Source organism: Antechinus flavipes, chromosome 6 (assembly GCF_016432865.1).
Source record: "Antechinus flavipes isolate AdamAnt ecotype Samford, QLD, Australia chromosome 6, AdamAnt_v2, whole genome shotgun sequence".
NCBI classification, from domain to species: Eukaryota; Metazoa; Chordata; class Mammalia; order Dasyuromorphia; family Dasyuridae; genus Antechinus; species Antechinus flavipes.
This window is the reverse complement of record NC_067403.1, coordinates 208,561,714-208,581,003: the sequence shown is the minus strand read 5'-3', so window position 1 is coordinate 208,581,003 and position 19,290 is coordinate 208,561,714. Positions and strand designations below refer to the sequence as shown.

The 19,290-nt window shown below is 47.3% G+C and overlaps 1 protein-coding gene across 3 annotated transcripts in view; it reads left to right on the top strand.

Moving 5' to 3' along the window:
* The window catches only part of LMO1 (LIM domain only 1), a 67,836-nt gene extending 49,080 nt beyond the window's left edge, over window positions 1-18,756 (top strand). For 2 of the 3 annotated variants that reach the window (XM_051963970.1, XM_051963972.1), the window contains exons 2-4: window positions 6,035-6,248; window positions 13,731-13,856; window positions 18,254-18,756. In XM_051963970.1, coding sequence (XP_051819930.1) covers window positions 6,035-6,248; window positions 13,731-13,856; window positions 18,254-18,359 — 446 coding nt within the window. In that variant the 3' untranslated portion in view covers window positions 18,360-18,756. Of the gene's footprint in view, window positions 1-2,721; window positions 2,931-6,034; window positions 6,249-13,730; window positions 13,857-18,253 lie in introns of all 3 variants that reach the window. The other variant, XM_051963973.1, reaches the window with a different exon arrangement.
* The last annotated feature ends 534 nt before the right edge of the window (window positions 18,757-19,290 follow it).

Here is a 19,290-nt window from a genome sequence, read left to right as displayed (position 1 = left end):
CGCCAGCTCCTCTCCCCTCCAATGCGTGGACCTGGGTGGCTGGGGAAGGGGCGGCCAGCAAGTGGTTGGGCCTCTCTGCTGAGTGCTGTGCCCTCAGCTGGCTTGTATAAAGCAGGAGTCGGGGGAGCCTGGAGGCAGATATCATTAGCCAGCATTACTCTTTCAGACCAATTAACCTTTAGAGCTGCATTAAAGAAATTAGATAGTGAGCATCCCTGCTTTCAGATGGACCCTGGGGGGTGGGCTGGGGGAGTGGAAGAAGAAAGAGGAGAGAAGAGAGGGAGAAAGAGAGAGAAAGGAGACAGACAGAGACAGAGAGGAAAGACAGGGACAGAGACAGAAACAGAGACAGAGAGACAAAGAAAGAGACAGAGTAACAGAGAGAAAGAGAGAGTGAAAGAGACAGATAACAGACAGACAGAGATTCAGAAAAAGAGAGTGAGAAGAGAGACAAAGAGAGAGAGGAAAGAGAGACAGAGACAAAGAGAAAGAGACAAGAATAACAGACAGAGACAGAGAGGCAGACAGAGATCAAGAGAGAAAGAGACACAGAAAAATGAAGAGGGGAGATGAGGGAAGGAGAAGGGAGAGGACTTCATTGTGGGTCCTGTACCTTGGGAAGATCTTTTGCTTCGTTGTGGAGAGAATGGCTTGGAAGGAGACCAGTTAGGACGCATTTGTGCAAGAGAAAGCTAAGGACCATGTTCTCAAGTGATGGAGGTGGGAGGAGAGCACAGATGTGAGAGGCACCCCGGAAGGAGAGTGGTCAAATCCAAGGAACCCGGTGGCTCAAGAGCCTTAAAGAAAAAGAGGACTGAATGCAGGGTTTCTGGCCTGGTGAGAGGGAGGCTGCTGGGGCCATCTCCAGGAGTGAGATAGTCGTGCACATGGCAGGTTCAGGGCAGATGATAACCAGTTTTGTTTAAGACAAGTTTAGCTGAAGAAGCCAATGGAGCAGAGGCTGGAGATTTCAGGAGGCCTTGGAGCTCCAAGCTCATTTTCCCCTCCCATGCTCACACACAGAGACTCCCCTAGATGTGTCTGATCCTTAAAGTGTTCCAGCTCCCGGCCCCTCTGCCCAAACAGTGAGGCTCCAAGCTGTCCCTTGCATAATGGAGCATCTCTTCTCTGAGATGAGGTACAGCTTTGGACTTTTACCCAGAGATCCTAGGTTTCCACTTCCCCATAAACCTCCCCAAGAGATAAAATCCTGAATTAGTTGTACCTAACAACTGAAATCACTGATGGGGGAGCAGTGTGCCAGGGGTAGCGGCCACCCTCTCTTTTCTTTCTCACAATTTCTCCTTCCTCCCCAAACTCTGAATCTCCCTCGTCTCTGATAATATTTTGCCTCTCTCTCCTCTCTCTGTCTTCCTCTACTTATGTGACCTTATCAATCCACAAACATTTATCAAGCACCTACTATGTGCCAGGCCCTGGGCTAAGATTTGGAGATATAAAGATGCAATAGGGATGTTGTTCCTTCCCTCGTGGAGCTCACATTCTCCTTGGGAGGAAAGAAACATATTTCCAGCTAAATAACACTGAATGCATAAGAAATAAAAACATGCTAGGGGGGAATGGGGAAACTCTCTGTGGGGGGAGGCAGAGATCTTGAAAAGGAAATAGCCCTTCAGCTGAGTCTGGAAGGGAGCTAATAGAGGTAGAAGGCAAGAGGAAGGACATTCCAGATGTGAGGAAAAGCCAAGACAAAGGCGCAGACTCAAGAAATGAAGTGTCACGTACTTGCAACAGCAAGCTTGGCTCGAGTTATGAGTTCTTTCTTTGCCTCGGTCCTCTCTATCAGCGAATCTCAGTATCTCTGTTTAGCTCTCGCTATTGTTTCTCTTTGCCTTCTCTATCTCTGCTTCTCCTTTATGTGCACATATTTCTTTCTTTTCTCTTCCCATTCCTGCCATCTCTCTCTTCTCTCTTTTCACATCCCTCTCCCCCACTTCTCCCAGAATCTTAGTTCCTGCAGTAGTTAAATAAGGGGGATGGTTTTAGATGGTCACTGAGGGTTGTCCCAGCTCTACATCCATGATTTCTTTTTTTTTCTCTGATTATGATCCTCTAACTCTCAAACTTTTGTTCTCAGTATCTTTATAGTATTAAAAACTCATTGAGGGTCTGTCCAAAGAATGTTCGTTTATGTGGGTTGTTTATAGATATTTACCATATTAAAAATAAAAATGAATTTTGAAGTTGTAGACCCTCCTGAAGGGTTCCACAGACCCTCAGAATTCTCTGCGCCATATTCTGAGAACCACCACTTTAATTCTTCCCTATTGTTGCTATTTTCTCAGCCTCTCTGGAAACAGAAAGAGTTGGAAAGGTGTGGGATAAAAGGGCAGGATCTGATGACTGGCAGAAATGAGGTTGGGGCAGTTTCCATGATGCAAGGAAAGCCTTGGAAACCGGGGACTGCAGGTCACTAGATTTGGGAGGAAGGGTATGTGAAGAAACCAATCTCAGGCCCCTTCTCTGCTTGGCCCTCGCCCAGCCCATCTCCAGCACATCCCAGGTCTCTTATCCCAACAGTGTAAGCTACAGATCCAAAAGAATAAAGGATGGGTGGAAAAATAAAGGGTTGATCATTAATGGAACAAAATGTCGGGGCCCTTCCTTGAGGTCTCAGCCACTTCTTCCTCCAGTGGGGAATGATTAGAGCAGTAACAATATGAGGGCCAAGAGCTCCAACGGCTTCCCCACCCCCTGCAGGGAGGAAGTAAAGGCCTGACCTGGTCGGACACAACAGAGGGGTCCAGAGGCCGGCAGCCGGGAGACTGAGGAAGCTCATTCTGCCTGGCCCCAGAGGGCAGAACCAGCACGAATGAATGGAAGTGGAATCGAGGCAGATTGGGGCTCCATGTAAAGAAAATCTTCCTAACAATCAGCTGTCCTCAATATGGAATCGACTGCCTCAGAAGGTAGTGAGTGCTCCTTCCCTGGAAATCTTGGTGGACAAACGTGCTCGCTTTTGTTGAGTTTTCTTTTTTTCCCATTTTGTTTTGTTTTTTCAATTAATCAGCATGTGTTTTCTCTCTAGTGAGACATTCATAAAGCACTTGGCACAATGCCCAGCACATAGTAGGCACTTAAAATGACCATCCCATTCTGCTGTGCCAAGTACCCAGCACATAGTAGGCTCTTTAAAATGATTTTCTATTATATCCCACACATCTTCTATTTAAAAGAAAACAAATCACAATCTTTATAATAAATATGCATAGCCAAGCAGAACAATTTGCCAATTTGTCCACATCCAAAAATGTATCTCCCATTCTGCACCCCGAGACCATTGTCTTTCACTCAGGAAAAGCATATGATGGAGGATGTTCTGGACTTCCACCTTGCCCACCCTTCCAGAGAAATAAATTCCCAATTCATCTGGACCTAATGATGTTATAGAAGGGAATTAGACTAATGCTCCCCAAAGTCTCTTTCAATTCTGAAATTCCTCAAATCCATAAGATCCCTCATTTGAAGAAAGTGTGATTGTCTGATCTAAAGAATAGGATGGACCTGATTAAAAGTTGTATCATGGCAGAATGGGCTGCCTTAGGAGGTAGTGAGTTCCCCATACTAAAAGTCTTCTAGCAGATGCTGGAATGTCAAATAAGAAGATCAGGGGAGAGAGCTCTGGGCTTAGAATGAGAAAGACACATTCAAACACAGCCTCAGACACTGTGTAACAGTAGCTAAGTGACCAACTCACTTAACCTCTGTTTGCCTCAGTTTCCTCATTTGGAAAATGGGGATAATAGTAATAATACCTACCTCACAGGGTTGATGACACAAGCACTTTGCAAACCTTAAAGCAATAGGTAGTAGTAGTGTAGTTGTAGTAGTAGTAATTCATGTTTGGGTTGCATTGGATCCCTAGGAAATCTCTTCCATATCTAAGATTCTATGACTAAAATGTGGTATTGTAGCAAAAGTCAGAGAATCTGACACCCCAAAAAGTGTGATTTGGGGAAGGAAAGGGAAATGAATATTTATATAGAGCCTCCTATGTGCCAGGTACTGTGCTAAGCAATTTACAAATATTTTCTCCTTAGACATGTTCCCCCTCCCCAACATCCCTAAGAGGGTAGGTATTATTAAGATCCCCAGTTTATATTAAATTATTGAGGGAGAAGTGATTTGCTCCAGAGGTCATGCAGCTTGTTTGTGAAACTGAATATGAACTCAAGAACTCAGGACTTTCTATCCCCAATATAGCTGACTCTTTCCCACTGTGCTACCAGACGCCTCAACTTTCTCATCTGCTTAATGAAGATAGTAACAGTCAACTACTGGTCTTTCACTTTTGTTGTGGGGCAAATGGTTTGCAAATCTTGATGGAACCCAGTAATTCAAGCAATAGTACAGAGGTCAGCTTGGGAACTGACCCTGTACTGTAGTTCTGTCATCTCCTTGAGTCAACTCAGTTTCCAATTTCCCCCTACAGTACAGGTTTCCTTTACAGGCTCTTCCAAGTCATTCATGTGACCTCAAGTCCACTGTGAGTTCTGGACTATAGTGCCCACTTTCCATGGACTAGGAGCTACCAGCAAATTACTTTAGTTTCAAAACCTCAAGTACCCACAAACAGACAACAGAACCTCAGAGTTGTAAGAAACCTCAGTGGAAGGGCCTTGTGAAAGAGACCCAGAGATTTTAGTGGGCTGAGCCAACTATACGATGTGGCAGCAAAAAGAAATCCTGTACAATCTTAGGCTATATTAATAAAATTATAGTATGCAGTATAGAAGGAACTAAGGAACTGATTCTCCCTCCAACCTACTCAGAACACATTTAAAGTACTGTGCTTGGTCCTGGGCATTAGTTTTTAGGAAATATATTGACAAATCTGAGTAGGGCAACCAAAGTGATATAATAATAATAATAATGATGATTTACAAAGCACTCTTTCTCCATTTTGTATATATTATTGTTTATATTGCATATTATATATGTGTACACATACATGCATACATCTACGTGTATATACATGTATGTGTTTATATGTTTATTGTTTCTTGTATATATGTACACATGCACAAACATATGTATGTGTACACATAAAGAAAATATGAATAGAGCTATGTGTATATATATAAGTAAATAAAATACATATAAATAAAATTTATGAATAATGTATAAATAAAAATTTATACACAAATAATTACATATATATCTGCATATATATTTCCATTTGATTCTCACAACAATCCTAGGAGGTAGATGCTATTATTATCCCCATTTTACAGATGAGGAAATTAAGGCTGAAAAAAAGTTAAGTGACTTACCAAGAGTCTTCCTGACTTCAAGTTCAGTGACAATTGTTTCTAAGACTGGAGATCATGTTATACAAAGATTATTTGAAGGAAATGGGGAAGTTTGGCCCAAAGACCAGAAGACTTGGGAGATGGGAAGGAGGTCGCATCAGAGCTCCCTTTTAAGAATGTGAAAGGTGGTCTTGTTCATTAGCACACCAAAGGGCAAAATTAGAAGCAATGGGTGTAAGGAAGGATTTCATTTCACTATAATAAGAAAGTTCTTGATAATTTGAAGTACCCAAGAGTGCAATACTATGGAAAAACCAGTGGATTTGGGAGTCAGAGACCTAAACCATGATTAAGAAATGTTGCTCACTTCTTATCATGTAACCTCTCTGGGTCTCAATGTTCTTATCTCTAAGATGAGGACAGTAATTTCCCAAGGTCCCCCTTCCATGAGCCATGGGATGTCCTATATCTGTAGATGGGATTATTATACTACAAGGGAACTTGGACTAGAAAGCCTCCTTTCTCTCCTGAGATTCTGGAATTCCACTATCCCCCCACAGCCATTCTCACGTTAGGGTCCATGTGGGACCTTCTAGGAAAACCATAACCAAAAAAGACATTTTGGTCTAGGCCAGGAGATGGAAGAAAAGTATCTTGTCAGGCTCTTGCCCCCATCTCGGGGGCTGGGGAATGAGCAGAGAGGCAAGACTCACCATGATAACCATCCTATGCATTGGGTCTGTCCCTGCCTCTGCCCACAGGTGTGCCCATGCTGTCTGTCCACCCCAAGGGGAAACAGAAAGGCTGTGCTGGCTGTAACCGGAAGATCAAGGACCGCTATCTCCTGAAGGCCCTAGACAAGTACTGGCATGAAGACTGTCTGAAGTGCGCCTGCTGCGACTGCCGGCTGGGAGAGGTGGGCTCCACGCTCTACACCAAGGCCAACCTCATTCTGTGCCGCCGGGACTACCTGAGGTAGGGAGGGACCGGGGCAGGGAGAGGAGGGCCACCGGGGCAGGAGGGCAGCTGGATTTCACAGAACCAGAAGGTTTCTGATTTCTTTCTGACTATCCACCTGGCCATAGAGTTAAGGCCAGTGACAGCTAATAGCAGAAGTGTGGGGTAAGGGGAGAAGGAGCACAGAAATCACCCACCTATGGAGTACAGCTAATTCTTCAGAGGCTTGTTGGTCAATTATTCAGTCAATGAGCATTTATCAAGCACCTACTATGTGCCAGGAACCAGATACACAAAAAAAGGCAAAAAACAATCTTTGTTCTCAATCTCACCTTCTAGTGGAGAAAACAACATACACACAACTATAACTTGGAAGTAATTTCAGACATTCACTGAATTATCAGCAAACCCTATCATAATACCATCCAATAATAATATAAGCTAACATATAACACTATGTGCTGCATGCCATGCTAGCTGCTTTATAATTATCTCACTTGATCCATAGGGACATGATATTGCAATCCTTTTTGTTTTTACAGATGAGAAAAGTGAGGCAGAGGTGAAGTGGCTTGTCCAGGTTCTGGGACAAAATCATAACCTCCCTCCCCTCAACTTATGACCCCCCCCACACTCTAATATCACAGCTCTCCTCTTCCTTTTGTGAGTAGCACAAGCCTCCCACTGCCCATCACAAACTCTTATTTGTCATGGGGGAAGAGTATTGAGCTCAAATCCCAGTTCTCCCAATTACCTGTGTGAAACTAGGTACATCGCTTAATCCTTCTGGGCTTCCTTTTCTCATCTGTAAAATGAGACAGCTGAGCTAGACAACTTCATAGGACTCTCCCAGTAAAAATCCATGATCCCATGAACTCTTGCCATGACATTCTATATAGCCATGTCATATGAGTATGATCCTCATATGTCACGGTTTCCAATCCTCTCTCTCTGGGTCACACATTCATGCTAAAATTCTGTACTCTAGACTGTAGTGAGTCAGTCAATAAGCATTTATTAGCATCCAGCTACATTCCACCAGAGAAAGACAGAACATAAAAGTAACTTGAAAATGGTGAGGGACAAAGGTACCCAGGGCTGGGACGCGATAGAAGTAGTCTGTGAGGGCAGCTGGATAAAAATGGGGTCAGAAGATGGTAAGACTATTTTTATTATTGTGGACACTTTTGTTGTTCAATCATTTCAGTCGTGTCCAACTTTTTGTGACCCCATTTGGAGTTTTGTTGGCAAAGATACTGGAGTGGTTGGCCATTTCCTTCTCCAGCTTGCTTTACAGATGAGGAAGCTGAAGCAAAAAGGGTTAAGTGACCTGCTGGGCATGTGGCTAATAGATGTCTGAGGCCAGATTTGAACTCAAGAAAATACCTTTCCAACTCCAGGCCTGGTGCTCCGTACACCTAGCTGCCCTTGTGGCCAATGTACCTTTCTAAAGGGAGCTTGAAATCACTCCAGATTTTCCACTGTCCCATGGGTCCTACTTAGCTTGCATTCCACTAAAACGGCTGTGTCCATGTCACACCAACTGTTGTCTAATCATGTCTCTTCTCTTCTTGCTCCATTGATTTCTTGCACCACAATGTAGGACTTTACATTTACCCTCTATTACATTGTATCTTATAATCTTGAATTACAGTGTATTTTGTCTATCATTGGAGATACTGTATTGGATTGGATTACACTGTATCATTGGAGAATTTTTTCTGTCTATCAAGTTAGCCATCCACCTCTCCAGGTCCTGGTTTCTCCCCACCCCTTCCCCCAGCTCAGAACCCAGCTGAGTAGAGGTCCTTCTTGATTAAGTGGGCTAATTGCTTCTCTCCTTCCCAGCCTCCCCCGCTGCCCCATCCCTCACCTCAGCCCTTGGAGCCGAAGCCACATTCGGGGCTGCTCCCTCTCCTCTGCTTTAATTTGGGCCACTCCTGACATCACCAGCCCGGTGGAGCCAGACCAGCTGAATTTTAGTGTGTCTATAAACCAAGGAAAATTGTCCTTGGCTCAGCTCCTGCATTTAGATTGGCTGCCGACAATGGGGATGGTGAAATTCAGGGGAAGAACCATTAACCGTAATTACCACCACAGGCTAAGGGTTTAATTGTGCTCCATTTTCAATCTTGGGGCCGCTGCCGCCACCTTATTTACAAGCTGCTTCTCTCCGGGAGCTCCATAAGGAGAGAAGATTTACACGGGGACTCTGGGCTTTTAAGTTCCTGTCCCTTTGGGGGAGGGGGTGGCAAGGGAAAGAAATGGTGGGGGAAGGCTTAAGTGAGTGAAAAAGATAGCCTCTGACTCACTCTTCCGGGCCCAAAAGAGTCACCAAGGGCAGAAAGGGCTGGCGAAATCTCGCACCTCTCGTGGAGGTCTAGGCTTTGCCCTACTCGCTAAGCACAAACATTTCTTTTTCATAGAATGTCAGAGCTGGGAGGGACCTTGGAACACAGAACGTCAGAGGTGGGAGGGACCTTAGAACATGGAATGTCAGAGCTGGAAGAGACCTTGGAACATAGAATGTCAGAGCTGGGAGGGCCCTTAGGACATAGAATGTCAGAGCTGGGAAGGACCTTGGGATTCCTGGAGGGACCTTGGAACACAGAACATCAGAGGTGGGAGGGACCTTAGAACATGGAATGTCCGAGCTGGAAGAGACCTTGGAACATAGAATGTCAGAGCTGGGAGGGCTCTTAGGACATAGAATGTCAGAGCTGGGAAGGACCTTGGGATACTGGAAGGAACCTTGGAACACAGAACGTCAGAGGTGGGAGGGACCTTAGAACATGGAATGTCAGAGCTGGAAGAGACCTTGGAACATAGAATGTCAGTCCTGGGAGGGCCCTTAGGACATAGAATGTCAGAGCTGGGAAGGACCTTGGGATACTGGAAGGGACCTTGGAACACAGAACGTCAGAGCTGGGAGAGACCTTAAAATATATTATTTCAAAGCTGAGAAGAATCTTAGAACATAGTATATCAGAGGTGGCAGAGACTTTAGAACATAACATTTTAGAGCTTCAGACACTGGGAGGCTCTTAGAACACAGAATATCAGAACTGGGAGGTTCCTTAGGACATGATATATCAGAGTTGAATGAGATCCCAGGACTTGAAATATAAGGCCTAGGAAGGATCTTAGGCCATCAAATGCATGATTTGACAGGTCCTTAAAAAAACAGAACATAGGTTTTCAAAACTGAGTGATATCAAAATATCAGAGCTGGGAGGGACCTCATGTAATGTCAGAAGGGAAAGAACCTCAGAACACAGAATGTAGAATGTCAGAGTTGGAAGCAATACCATCAAATCCCAGAGTTCTGAAGCTAAGGCCCATGGAAGTTGTTTTTTTTTAATAATTGCATTTCAGTATAATTGTTTTCCTTTAATTACTTTTATTTATGTATTTTAAACCTTTTTCTATGAAGGTGTCCATAAGCCATGACAACAAAATGATTAAGAACCCCTGATCTAATCTAAACTTTTTGCTTTTACAGATAAGGAAACTGAGGCTCAGGGAAAGCAAGTCCCTTCCCAAGGGGAAGTTCCCTTCAGAACTGGGACATGAGCCCCAAACCCTTGACTCCTGGGCCAGGGCACTTTCACTCTAGAAGGCTCTTTGCACATACTCCTCCACAATGACGGCAGACTGAGGGGGTCCAGAGGCCCACTGAGTTTGACGTCTCAGGGGGCTGTGAATCGGACCCCCTGCGTGGGCCCAGCCTTAAGCCTAAGCCAGGAATCTTATGCAAACCCCCCAACCATTTGCCACGGGGTTTTCCCTCAGACCGTGACAGGGGGACAGGTGACCAGCGGGCTGAATGGGGCGGGGGAGGGGGAGCGCCCGCCCTGCCGCCTAAGCTGCCTGTTTAGTTAAGTGAACATCTGTCCCAGCTTCCCCAGCTCTCATTTGAAGACTCCCCGCGTTTGGAAAGGGAAGAAAGGGCCTGTTTGGACACGCAGATGCCGTTGGGGCCCTTTGTCCTGGCTAATCTGGAGAGCAGGCCCCAGCACCAGGCCCTGATGAATAATGGATCCAAACAGGCAACGGGCTGGCATTGAGGGGACAAATCCGGGATTAAGCGCCCGCCGTAAGTCCGGCCCCAGCCTCCACCAGCAGGCTCCGCGGCTCAGCTCAGATTTGGAGAAAGGAGCCAAGAGAAATCCTTGCCCCTGTCACCCCCAGCGACGGTGGGAGCAGCTCTGGAGCCAGCGCACCCACAGTACCCTGAGCTCTGTCGGCACTCAGTCCAGCACAGAGCATGGATACAGAGAGGTGGGCCGCCCCGGCAGGGGCTCCTGGCAAAGTCCCCAGTCCTCACGGGCGCAGGTTCCTGCCGGCCCCTTAAGCTGGAAGTGACCGAGGCTGGCTGTAAATGCAAGATTGAAGGGTTCTAGGTCTGGAGTCAGGAACACCGTAAGCTCAGATATTTCTTCCAACACTTACTAGCTGTGTGATCTTGTGCCTCAGTTTCCTCATCTGTCTAATGGGGATTATAATTACTGTGATACCTACTTACCTACCAGGGGCCGCTAGGGGCGCCAGTCCTGGAGTCAGAAGGAAATGGTCTCAGACCCTTACTGGCTGGGTGATCTTGGGCAACTCTGTTTGCCTCAGTTTCTGCATAATAAAAGGGCAAACAATTCAGTATCTTTGTCAAGAAAACTCCTAGGGGGGTTGGAAAAACTTAACAATAACAACATTATGCCCCTAGGTTTCTAAATCACTTCACCCCCACCATCCACCACAGTGAGGTGGGCAGTATCTCTGGGCTGTTGTCCCCATTTTAGAGAAAGGGAAAAGGGGTAGAGACAGGATTTGAACCCAAGACTCCAAGTCCAGCCTTCCCTCCATGTTATGTTTGCTCTGTCTGCATAACCTTTTAAGCCTTGTTCCTCTTCTCTGGGGCTGGGTCCCCATTAGATTGAAAAGACTCCTCAAAAGCACCACCAGCTGTATTTGGGGACTGTCCCTCATGCTCTCCTCCAGATCAAAGGACCGTTTGTGATGAGATGGATAGAAAAAACACACAAGGTCATCCTTGGTTCCCAGCTCACGCTGGGAGATCCAGGTCGGACATACGGCCCCTGGCCAAGGTCTAGCTTTGCCCACAGAACCCGAGGTGGACACAGTAGCTCAGGAAATATTCAGTGGCAGAGCTGGGAGGGACCTTAGAACATGGGACATCGAATGGCAGAGATGGGAGGGACCTTAGAACATGGGACATCGAATGGCAGAGATGGGAGGGACCTTAGAACATGGGACATCGAATGGCAGAGCTGAGAGGGACCTTAGAACATGGGACATCGAATGGCAGAGCTGGGAGGGACCTTAGAACATGGGACATCGAATGGCAGAGCTGGGAGGGACCTTAGAACATGGGACATCGAATGGCAGAGCTGAGAGGGACCTTAGAACATGGGACATCGAATGGCAGAGCTGAGAGGGACCTTAGAACATGGGACATCGAATGGCAGAGATGGGAGGGACCTTAGAACATGGGACATAGAATGGCAGAGATGGGAGGGACCTTAGAACATGGGACATCGAATGGCAGAGCTGGGAGAGACCTTAGAACATGGGACATCGAATGGCAGAGATGGGAGGGACCTTAGAACATGGGACATCAAATGGCAGAGATGGGAGGGACCTTAGAACATGGGACATCGAATGGCAGAGATGGGAGGGACCTTAGAACATGGGATATCGAATGGCAGAGATGGGAGGGACCTTAGAACATGGGACATCGAATGGCAGAGATGGGAGGGACCTTAGAACATGGGACATCGAATGGCAGAGCTGAGAGGGACCTTAGAACATGGGATAGTGAATGTCAGAGGCAGGAGGGACCTTAGAACATGGGATAGTGAATGTCAGAGGCAGGAGGGACCTTAGACCATGAGACATCAAATGGCAGAGCTGGGAGGGACCTTAGAACATCAATCCTCAGTAGCAAAGAAGCCAGCGAACATGGGATGTGGGACATCATCTCACTGACCCCATCCTTTCACAGACAGGGAAACTGAGGCTCGGAGAGAGGTGACTTGGTCTCCTGCCTCCCGGCTCAGGGTTCTTCTTTCTATTGAAGTTAGCCTGAGCAGGGTCCGGATTACACCTGAAACGCCCCTCACTGTACCTGCCAGCAGCTGCCCTTTCCCAGAGTGTGAGGTATCACCAAGCTGGGGCAGGAGGGAGGGAGAAGGGGTGGAAAAGGGAGGCTCCCCCTCCCCCAGCTGGCCCCTGGCAGCTTTGGGCCCGTGGTTCAGGCACAGGCCTGCCCCCTCACAGCCCCAGGCTGCCTCAGAGAGCCACTGGCCTGGCCCAGGGTCAGATGACCCAAAGCAGGACCCAGCATGGCGGAGGAGAAGGCACGCAGTCCCCTTTAATTTAGGTACCAAGAGATTTAGGCGCCAGGTCTCCCAGATAAAATGGAATGAGGCGATTGGTCTAAAATCTCTAGATCTGAGGTTTAGAATACATATATTTTTTAATAACTGCGGGCAATATAATTGGTTTCCTTTGTAATCCCATTTTATTTTATGCATTTAAAAACATTATTCTGTGAAGGGGTCACCTACGACTTCACTGGGGCACCAAAGGAGTCATCCATGACATCACCAGGGTGCCAAAGGAATCACCATGATGCCAAAGGGGCACCCATGATTTCAGGGTGCCAGAGGGTCCATCAGGGCACCAAAGGGGTCACCCATTACCAGGCCACCAAAGGGGCCACCCATGACTTTACCAGGGTGCCAGAGGGGTCATCAGGACACCAAAGAGGTCACCCATGACCACCAGGGCACCAAAGAGGTCACCCATGACCACCAGGGCACCAAAGGGATCACCCATGACCACCAGGGCACCAAAGGGGTCACCCATGACCACCAGGGCACCAAAGAGGTCACCCATGACCACCAGGGCACCAAAGAGGTCACCCATGACCACCAGGGCACCAAAGGGATCACCCATGACCACCAGGGCACCAAAGGGGTCACCCATGACCACCAGGGCACCAAAGAGGTCACCCATGACCACCAGGGCACCAAAGGGATCACCCATGACCACCAGGGCACCAAAGGGGTCACCCATGACCACCAGGGCACCAAAGAGGTCACCCATGACTTCACCAGGGTGCCAGAGGGGAGACCATGACTTCAGGGTGCCAGAGGGGTCATCAGAAAGATCGAGAAGCCTTGAACCAGAGTTCTTTGGGCTTCCCAGCCCCAGTCTCTCCTCTTCTCTAAGACTTTGGGGTGCCTGGGGGCGACCTCCCTTGGGCTAGCAGAAGGACACAGGGAAGAGCAGACTAAGATGGCACTTGTCCATCCCCGGCCTCTCCCGGGGCTCCATCCCACCACCCTGCAGCGGTCAGCAAGATGGAGGCTGGGCTGCCTGAGCCTGGTGCAGTGCTGGAGTTGATACTGCTAATTATACTTAATTAGCCCTTCCTCCATTTAATTAAAATGGCTCCTAATGAATGTGCTTTCTTGGCAGGCTCTTCGGCACCACGGGGAATTGTGCCGCCTGTAGCAAGCTGATCCCGGCCTTCGAGATGGTGATGCGAGCCCGGGACAACGTCTACCATTTGGACTGCTTCGCCTGCCAGCTCTGCAACCAGAGGTGAGGATGGGTCCCCCTGTCCCCCCGCTGTGGGGCTCCCCGCAAGTCCCCCCTTGGGTGAGCCCCGGAGCGCAGCCCAGAATTCTGGGACCTGCCAGAGCGGCCCGGCTCCTTCCCTGGGGGAGGAAGAGGAGGCTTCAGGAAGGCTGCCTGCCCAGGTACCAGAGAGAGCCGGGCCTTGCCTCCCAGAAGGCTCCGGACCCCCTCCCCCGCTCAGTCACCCTCTCCCCTGGCCAGGAGCCTGGCCAAGCAGTGAGACGGTCGGACAGAAAGATGGAGGCAGCTTTTATTAAGCAGTAGCCCTGCCAAGCACTGGGGGGGCTGGAAAGCGGTGAGAGGGAGGATTCCTCCTAGGGGCCGGGAGGAGGGGACTGGGGGGCCGGGGCTCCCGGTAAGAGAGAGCCAGGGGCTCCCTGTCAGGTCTGGGAGAGGGCCTGAACTGGCTGCTGGCGAGATGAGGAGCTTCTTCCTTGCCTTGTTTTCTCTGTAGATCAGAGGGAAATATAAGGGTCGGATTCAGAGCTGGAAGGAGATCTTGGAGATCTTGTCCATCTCCCTCCTTGTACAGGAGAGGAAACTGAGTCCCAGAGGGGTTTAACAAAGATCACTCAGGCAATAAGTGGCAAAGGCAGGATTTTAATTCAGGTCCAAGCCTTTATCGCCCACCTTGCCTTGGAAACGCTTTGTTATAGTCCCAAGGGTGCTCAGAGATGACCCGATCCAAGGCCCTTCCTCCCCATGTCCATTTGCACCCATTTTTAACAGATAAAAAGTGAGAACCTCAGAGAGGCAAAGGGAGTTTTCTGAGGTCACACAGCAAGGTACGGACAGAGGGGGCACTGGCCCCCCACCTCCTGCTTCCCCCAAATCTGGGCTTTTAGAGAAGGGGTGATGGAAGACAGAGGATGCCCCTCTCCCGGTACCCAGAGACGGGGAAGAACCAGTGGCTGGTTTAACAAATTGGGGGGGGGGCTCTAGAGTGTACACAGCCTTAGGGAAAGCTCCCTGGCCGCTGGCCCTGATCACTCAGGTGAGGTTGTCGCGCCATCTAGCGGCCAGCCAGGGAGCAGGCCCAGATAATTCCCAGCAGGAGGCAGGGGAGACCCAGCCTTCCGCTCCCAGGACGGCCAGGGGGCTCCCCCGGGGAGATGGGGGGTGGGAGGCCAGGCTCTGTCTGCATCCCTCGGGCCAGACAAGGGGGGCACATCTTGAAATGACCTGAGGATTTCATTAGGGTCCTCAAAAAAAGGGGGTACTTCTTGTGTGGCAAAAGAAAGGGGGGAGCTGTTCAGAGCAATAGAAAGAGCCGTGAATTTGGAGTAAGGGGCACTGGACACTCGTAGAGTAACTCTTCTGCTTCCTAGCCATAGGCAAGGGGATGCAGCGAAGAAAGGTAGCTGAGTCTAGACCAGGAGCTGGGTTCAAATTCTGCTTCGGATGCTCTCTGTAGGGCAAGTTCAAGTGCTCGGTCTGTACAGGGCTCAGTTTCCTTGCCTCTAACATCAGAGAGTCACACCAGACAGCCTCCGGGGTCCCTTCCAGTGCTAAGCCTATGATCCTGTGACAAATCGGAAGAGCCTCAAGAGGCTCCGTTTCCCCATCGTGAAGGGAGTCAGGTTGTGCAATTTCTGTAGCCCAGCCATAGCTCCCTAATCCCCTTGTTCTCCCGTCTCTCCCGGCTCTGAATAGGAGCAGAGGGAATAAGCAGGACTGTAGAGCTTCCATCCTGGGCCACAAGTCTCTTCGTTTCTGTGGAAGAGCCCCCTTCCTGGGCAGCTGTGTTTCAGCCCCCACTCACTCCCTCTGAGCCAGCGCGGACTCAGCCAGATCACGGGGGAGGGACTTGGAGAGAGCCGGGACCAGCCCCCCTCCCACCCCTACTCTCCCCCACCCCCGCCTCCCACTCCAGAACCTTCTAAAGAAGTGACTAATTGCTATTTTTTTAACCATCCCGGGGTCTGCACACATCCAGTAAATAAATATCTCTGGGTTTTCTATGACTTTCCACATTGAAAAGCCAAAGTAAGCCCCAGAAGAAAGGGGCCCAGATGAAGAGGTCACCGACTAGAATCAAAGTGAAGAAGGTGAGATTTGGGACAAGAAGAGAGAGATAACAGCCATATAAAGGGCTGCCCTGTATAGGAAACTGTGGCCCCTGATGGGGGAGGAAACAAGTGCAATGAGTGGAAGTTACAGAGGTACATTTGTAAGGCACCAGTGAGAGCTGCCCCCAAATGCCACGGGCTGCCCCCAAAGTCTAAAAAGACTTAAAGCCTCTCAGCAGAGGCTGGAGAGTCATCCATGGAGGTATGATAGAAGGGAGTGCTGGCCAATCAGGGCCCTTACTGGATGACCCCTGAAGGCCCTTCCTGAGATTCTGTGACCATCTCACTGCTGGAGAAGAAAACCCTCTCCATCTGGGGCCATTCCTGCATCTGAAAAACAAAGATGAGAATTATTAGCTAAAGTGTGGTTCGGGAAAGACACCATTATCAATATTCATGTTAATCCCTTTTATCTGAACTGTGCTTTTTAAAAAAATAGTTTACAAAGCACTTTTTCATCTCCCTTATTTGATCTTCCCAGCAGTACCCAAAGCTAGACTGAGCAAGGGATATTTTATCCACTGGACAGGAGGAAAATGAGAATGGAGAAATGAGTTACCAAATTGATAGCGAATTGGTGGCAGAACCAGACTTGAACCCAAGACTCTGGAAGTTTAGAACAAAAAGGGATGAAATTCCAGAAAAAATTTGTAAAACCTTAATTCTTGGTTTGGAAATAAATTCTTAATAAGAGAGCCCCCGGTTGCCTTTAATAGTTCAGGTCACCAGGTCTCAGTAAGTCTATATTCCAGAGCAGCAAGAGAATTGGCAAATGTGAATGCTGACTCCATGGTCTTTTAAAGATTGTGGAGGATGGGAGGAATGCTGTGGGACTGGAGGAAAGCACATATCCTGATTTTCTAAAAGGGAATGGACAGAAGTCTGCCAAGAAGGGGCTGATGGGAGGTTAACTCAATTCCGAGCAAAAATCTGAGAGCTATTAAAGAGATGTTTTGTGACTATCTGGAAAATGAAACGGTGATTACAAAGAAACCAATATGGCTCCATCAGGAGAAGGTCATTCCAGACCAAACTAATTCCTCTTTTGACTTTCTAGTAGATCAAAGGAATGCCCTGGATATCACTGATCTAGATTTTAAAAAAAGCACATGGCAGTCTTTCACATTATTCTTGAGATCAAATCAAAGCAATGAAAACTAGATGATGGTACAGTTTCATGGATCCAGAACCGGTTAAAGGGTTGGCCCCAATGAGTGGTCATATATATATCTTGGAAGTGGGACTCGAATGGAATACCCCAGAGATATTCAATTCAATTAAATATTAATCAGGATTTTAAATGATTTCAAAAGGTTAGAACATTAAATGAAATATAATATGAAATTGAATAAAGGTAAATGTAACATCCAAAATTCTCATGAGTACACAATGATGGAAGTATGGTTCTACAGGGCTTCCTTTGAAAAAGATCTGGAGTTTTCAGTGGACCACAAATTCAATTTGAGTCAATATGTTATATATGGTGGTGAGAAAAGCTAATGGGATTTTAGGTGGTATTAAGCATATCACCTGTAGCCTAAGGAGATGATAGTCATCTTCAGCCTTATTAGATCATCTGGTGTTCAATTCTTGGTACTCCTATTTTGGGAAGAACATTGAAGAGCTGAGTGCTTCCCACTCAGAGGGAGGTGAAAGGTATGAAAAAGGGAATAGAGATCATTTCTTATTTGTTGAAATTAGTTGAAGGCAATGAGGATATTTATCTCGAAGAAGAAAAATTGGCAAGAGGAGGAAGTGAGGGGGGAGTCATGTTTTCTGTCTTCAAGAATTTGTAGAAAAGGAATTAGTTTTTTTTTTTCATTTTGACCTCAGAGGAATGACTGAAGAGCAATGGGTAAAAGTCAAAAAAAGCCAGATTTAAGCCGACATAAGGACAAACACCCTAATATTAGAGCTATCTACAAAGGATAGTCATATTTCTAGCCTTTCCTTGGACTAGCATCACTGGGGCAGATGTCAGTCATATGATTCTAAAAACGTTATATGTAAAACCTTTTGGAAATGTAATATATAAGGGGCCCTCGCTATTGAACCAAGTGGTCTAGCCTAAATACTCACACACCCCTTTTATATATGGGTAAACTGAGACACAGAGAGAGAAGATGGCTTCTTCAAGGTCACAGAAAGAATTGGGGCCGAATTGGGATTAAAACCCAGAGGTTCTACCTCCCAGCCAAGTAGTCAGCCATTCCTTGATTTCTTTCTTCATCTCACACACTCTTTTTTTTTCTCTTTCTCTCTCTCTCTTTCTCTCTCTCTTGGCTCTTCCAGATTTTGCGTGGGAGATAAATTTTTCCTGAAAAACAACATGATCTTGTGTCAGATGGACTATGAGGAGGGGCAGCTGAATGGAAGTTTTGAATCACAGGTTCAGTAACCCCATCCCTTCACCTGTCTGGGGGCCCCGGGCTACACCCGACGGGCAGCTCAACAGCCCTCTCCGGCTGCAGCAAGGGGGCTGGCCATTGGCCTGGCTCGGCCTGCCCATGATCTTTTTAAAATTCTCCATCCACAGAGGGACACCCCCCCCTCCATGGTCCCTTGCCGTCCCCGCCCGGCACCAAGCCGTTACAGGTATAGATGTGCGGTTGCACCCGTGTTCCTGAGCACTGCCTTGCCTTTCCCCACCTCACCTACCTAGTCTTGTGTGTGAGTCTCTGGGGGCCAGGCAGGGCCTGTACAGCCTGTCTTCTGTATATAAACTGGAACATTTATTTTATGAGAAATGTAATGCAATTTTATTACTGGTGTGAATTAAAAAAGTATGAATGTTTCCTGGGGAGCCTCCCTGTGGTTTATTTAGGGATGAAGATGAAGACCAGCCCCATCTAAAAATACTCTCCTAAACACTTAATAATAATAATAACAGTAACTCATATTTACACAGCACTCTACAATTTACAAGACACGTTCCTGTAATCTTTCCTATCTGGTCCAGCCTCGGAGTTTATCCAGTCTGACTCCTATTCCTATTTTATAGATGAGAAATTGATACCTAGAAAACTAAAGTGACTGACAATAATTAACATTAACTATTAACTCATTTGATCCTCACAACAACCTTGGGAGATAGATGCTATTATATTTTTATTTATATTATTTGTAGATTATATTATATATATATATAATTTATAGATGATGTAATGGAGGCATACTGAGGTGAAGTGACCAGGGGCACACAACTATGAAATGTCTGAGGGAGAATTTGAATTCATATCTTTAAGATTCCAAATCCAGTGCTCTATCTACCATGTTCCGTGGCTGCCTCTGATCCAAAATTGATCCAAGTTCTCAGGGGAAATTCAATC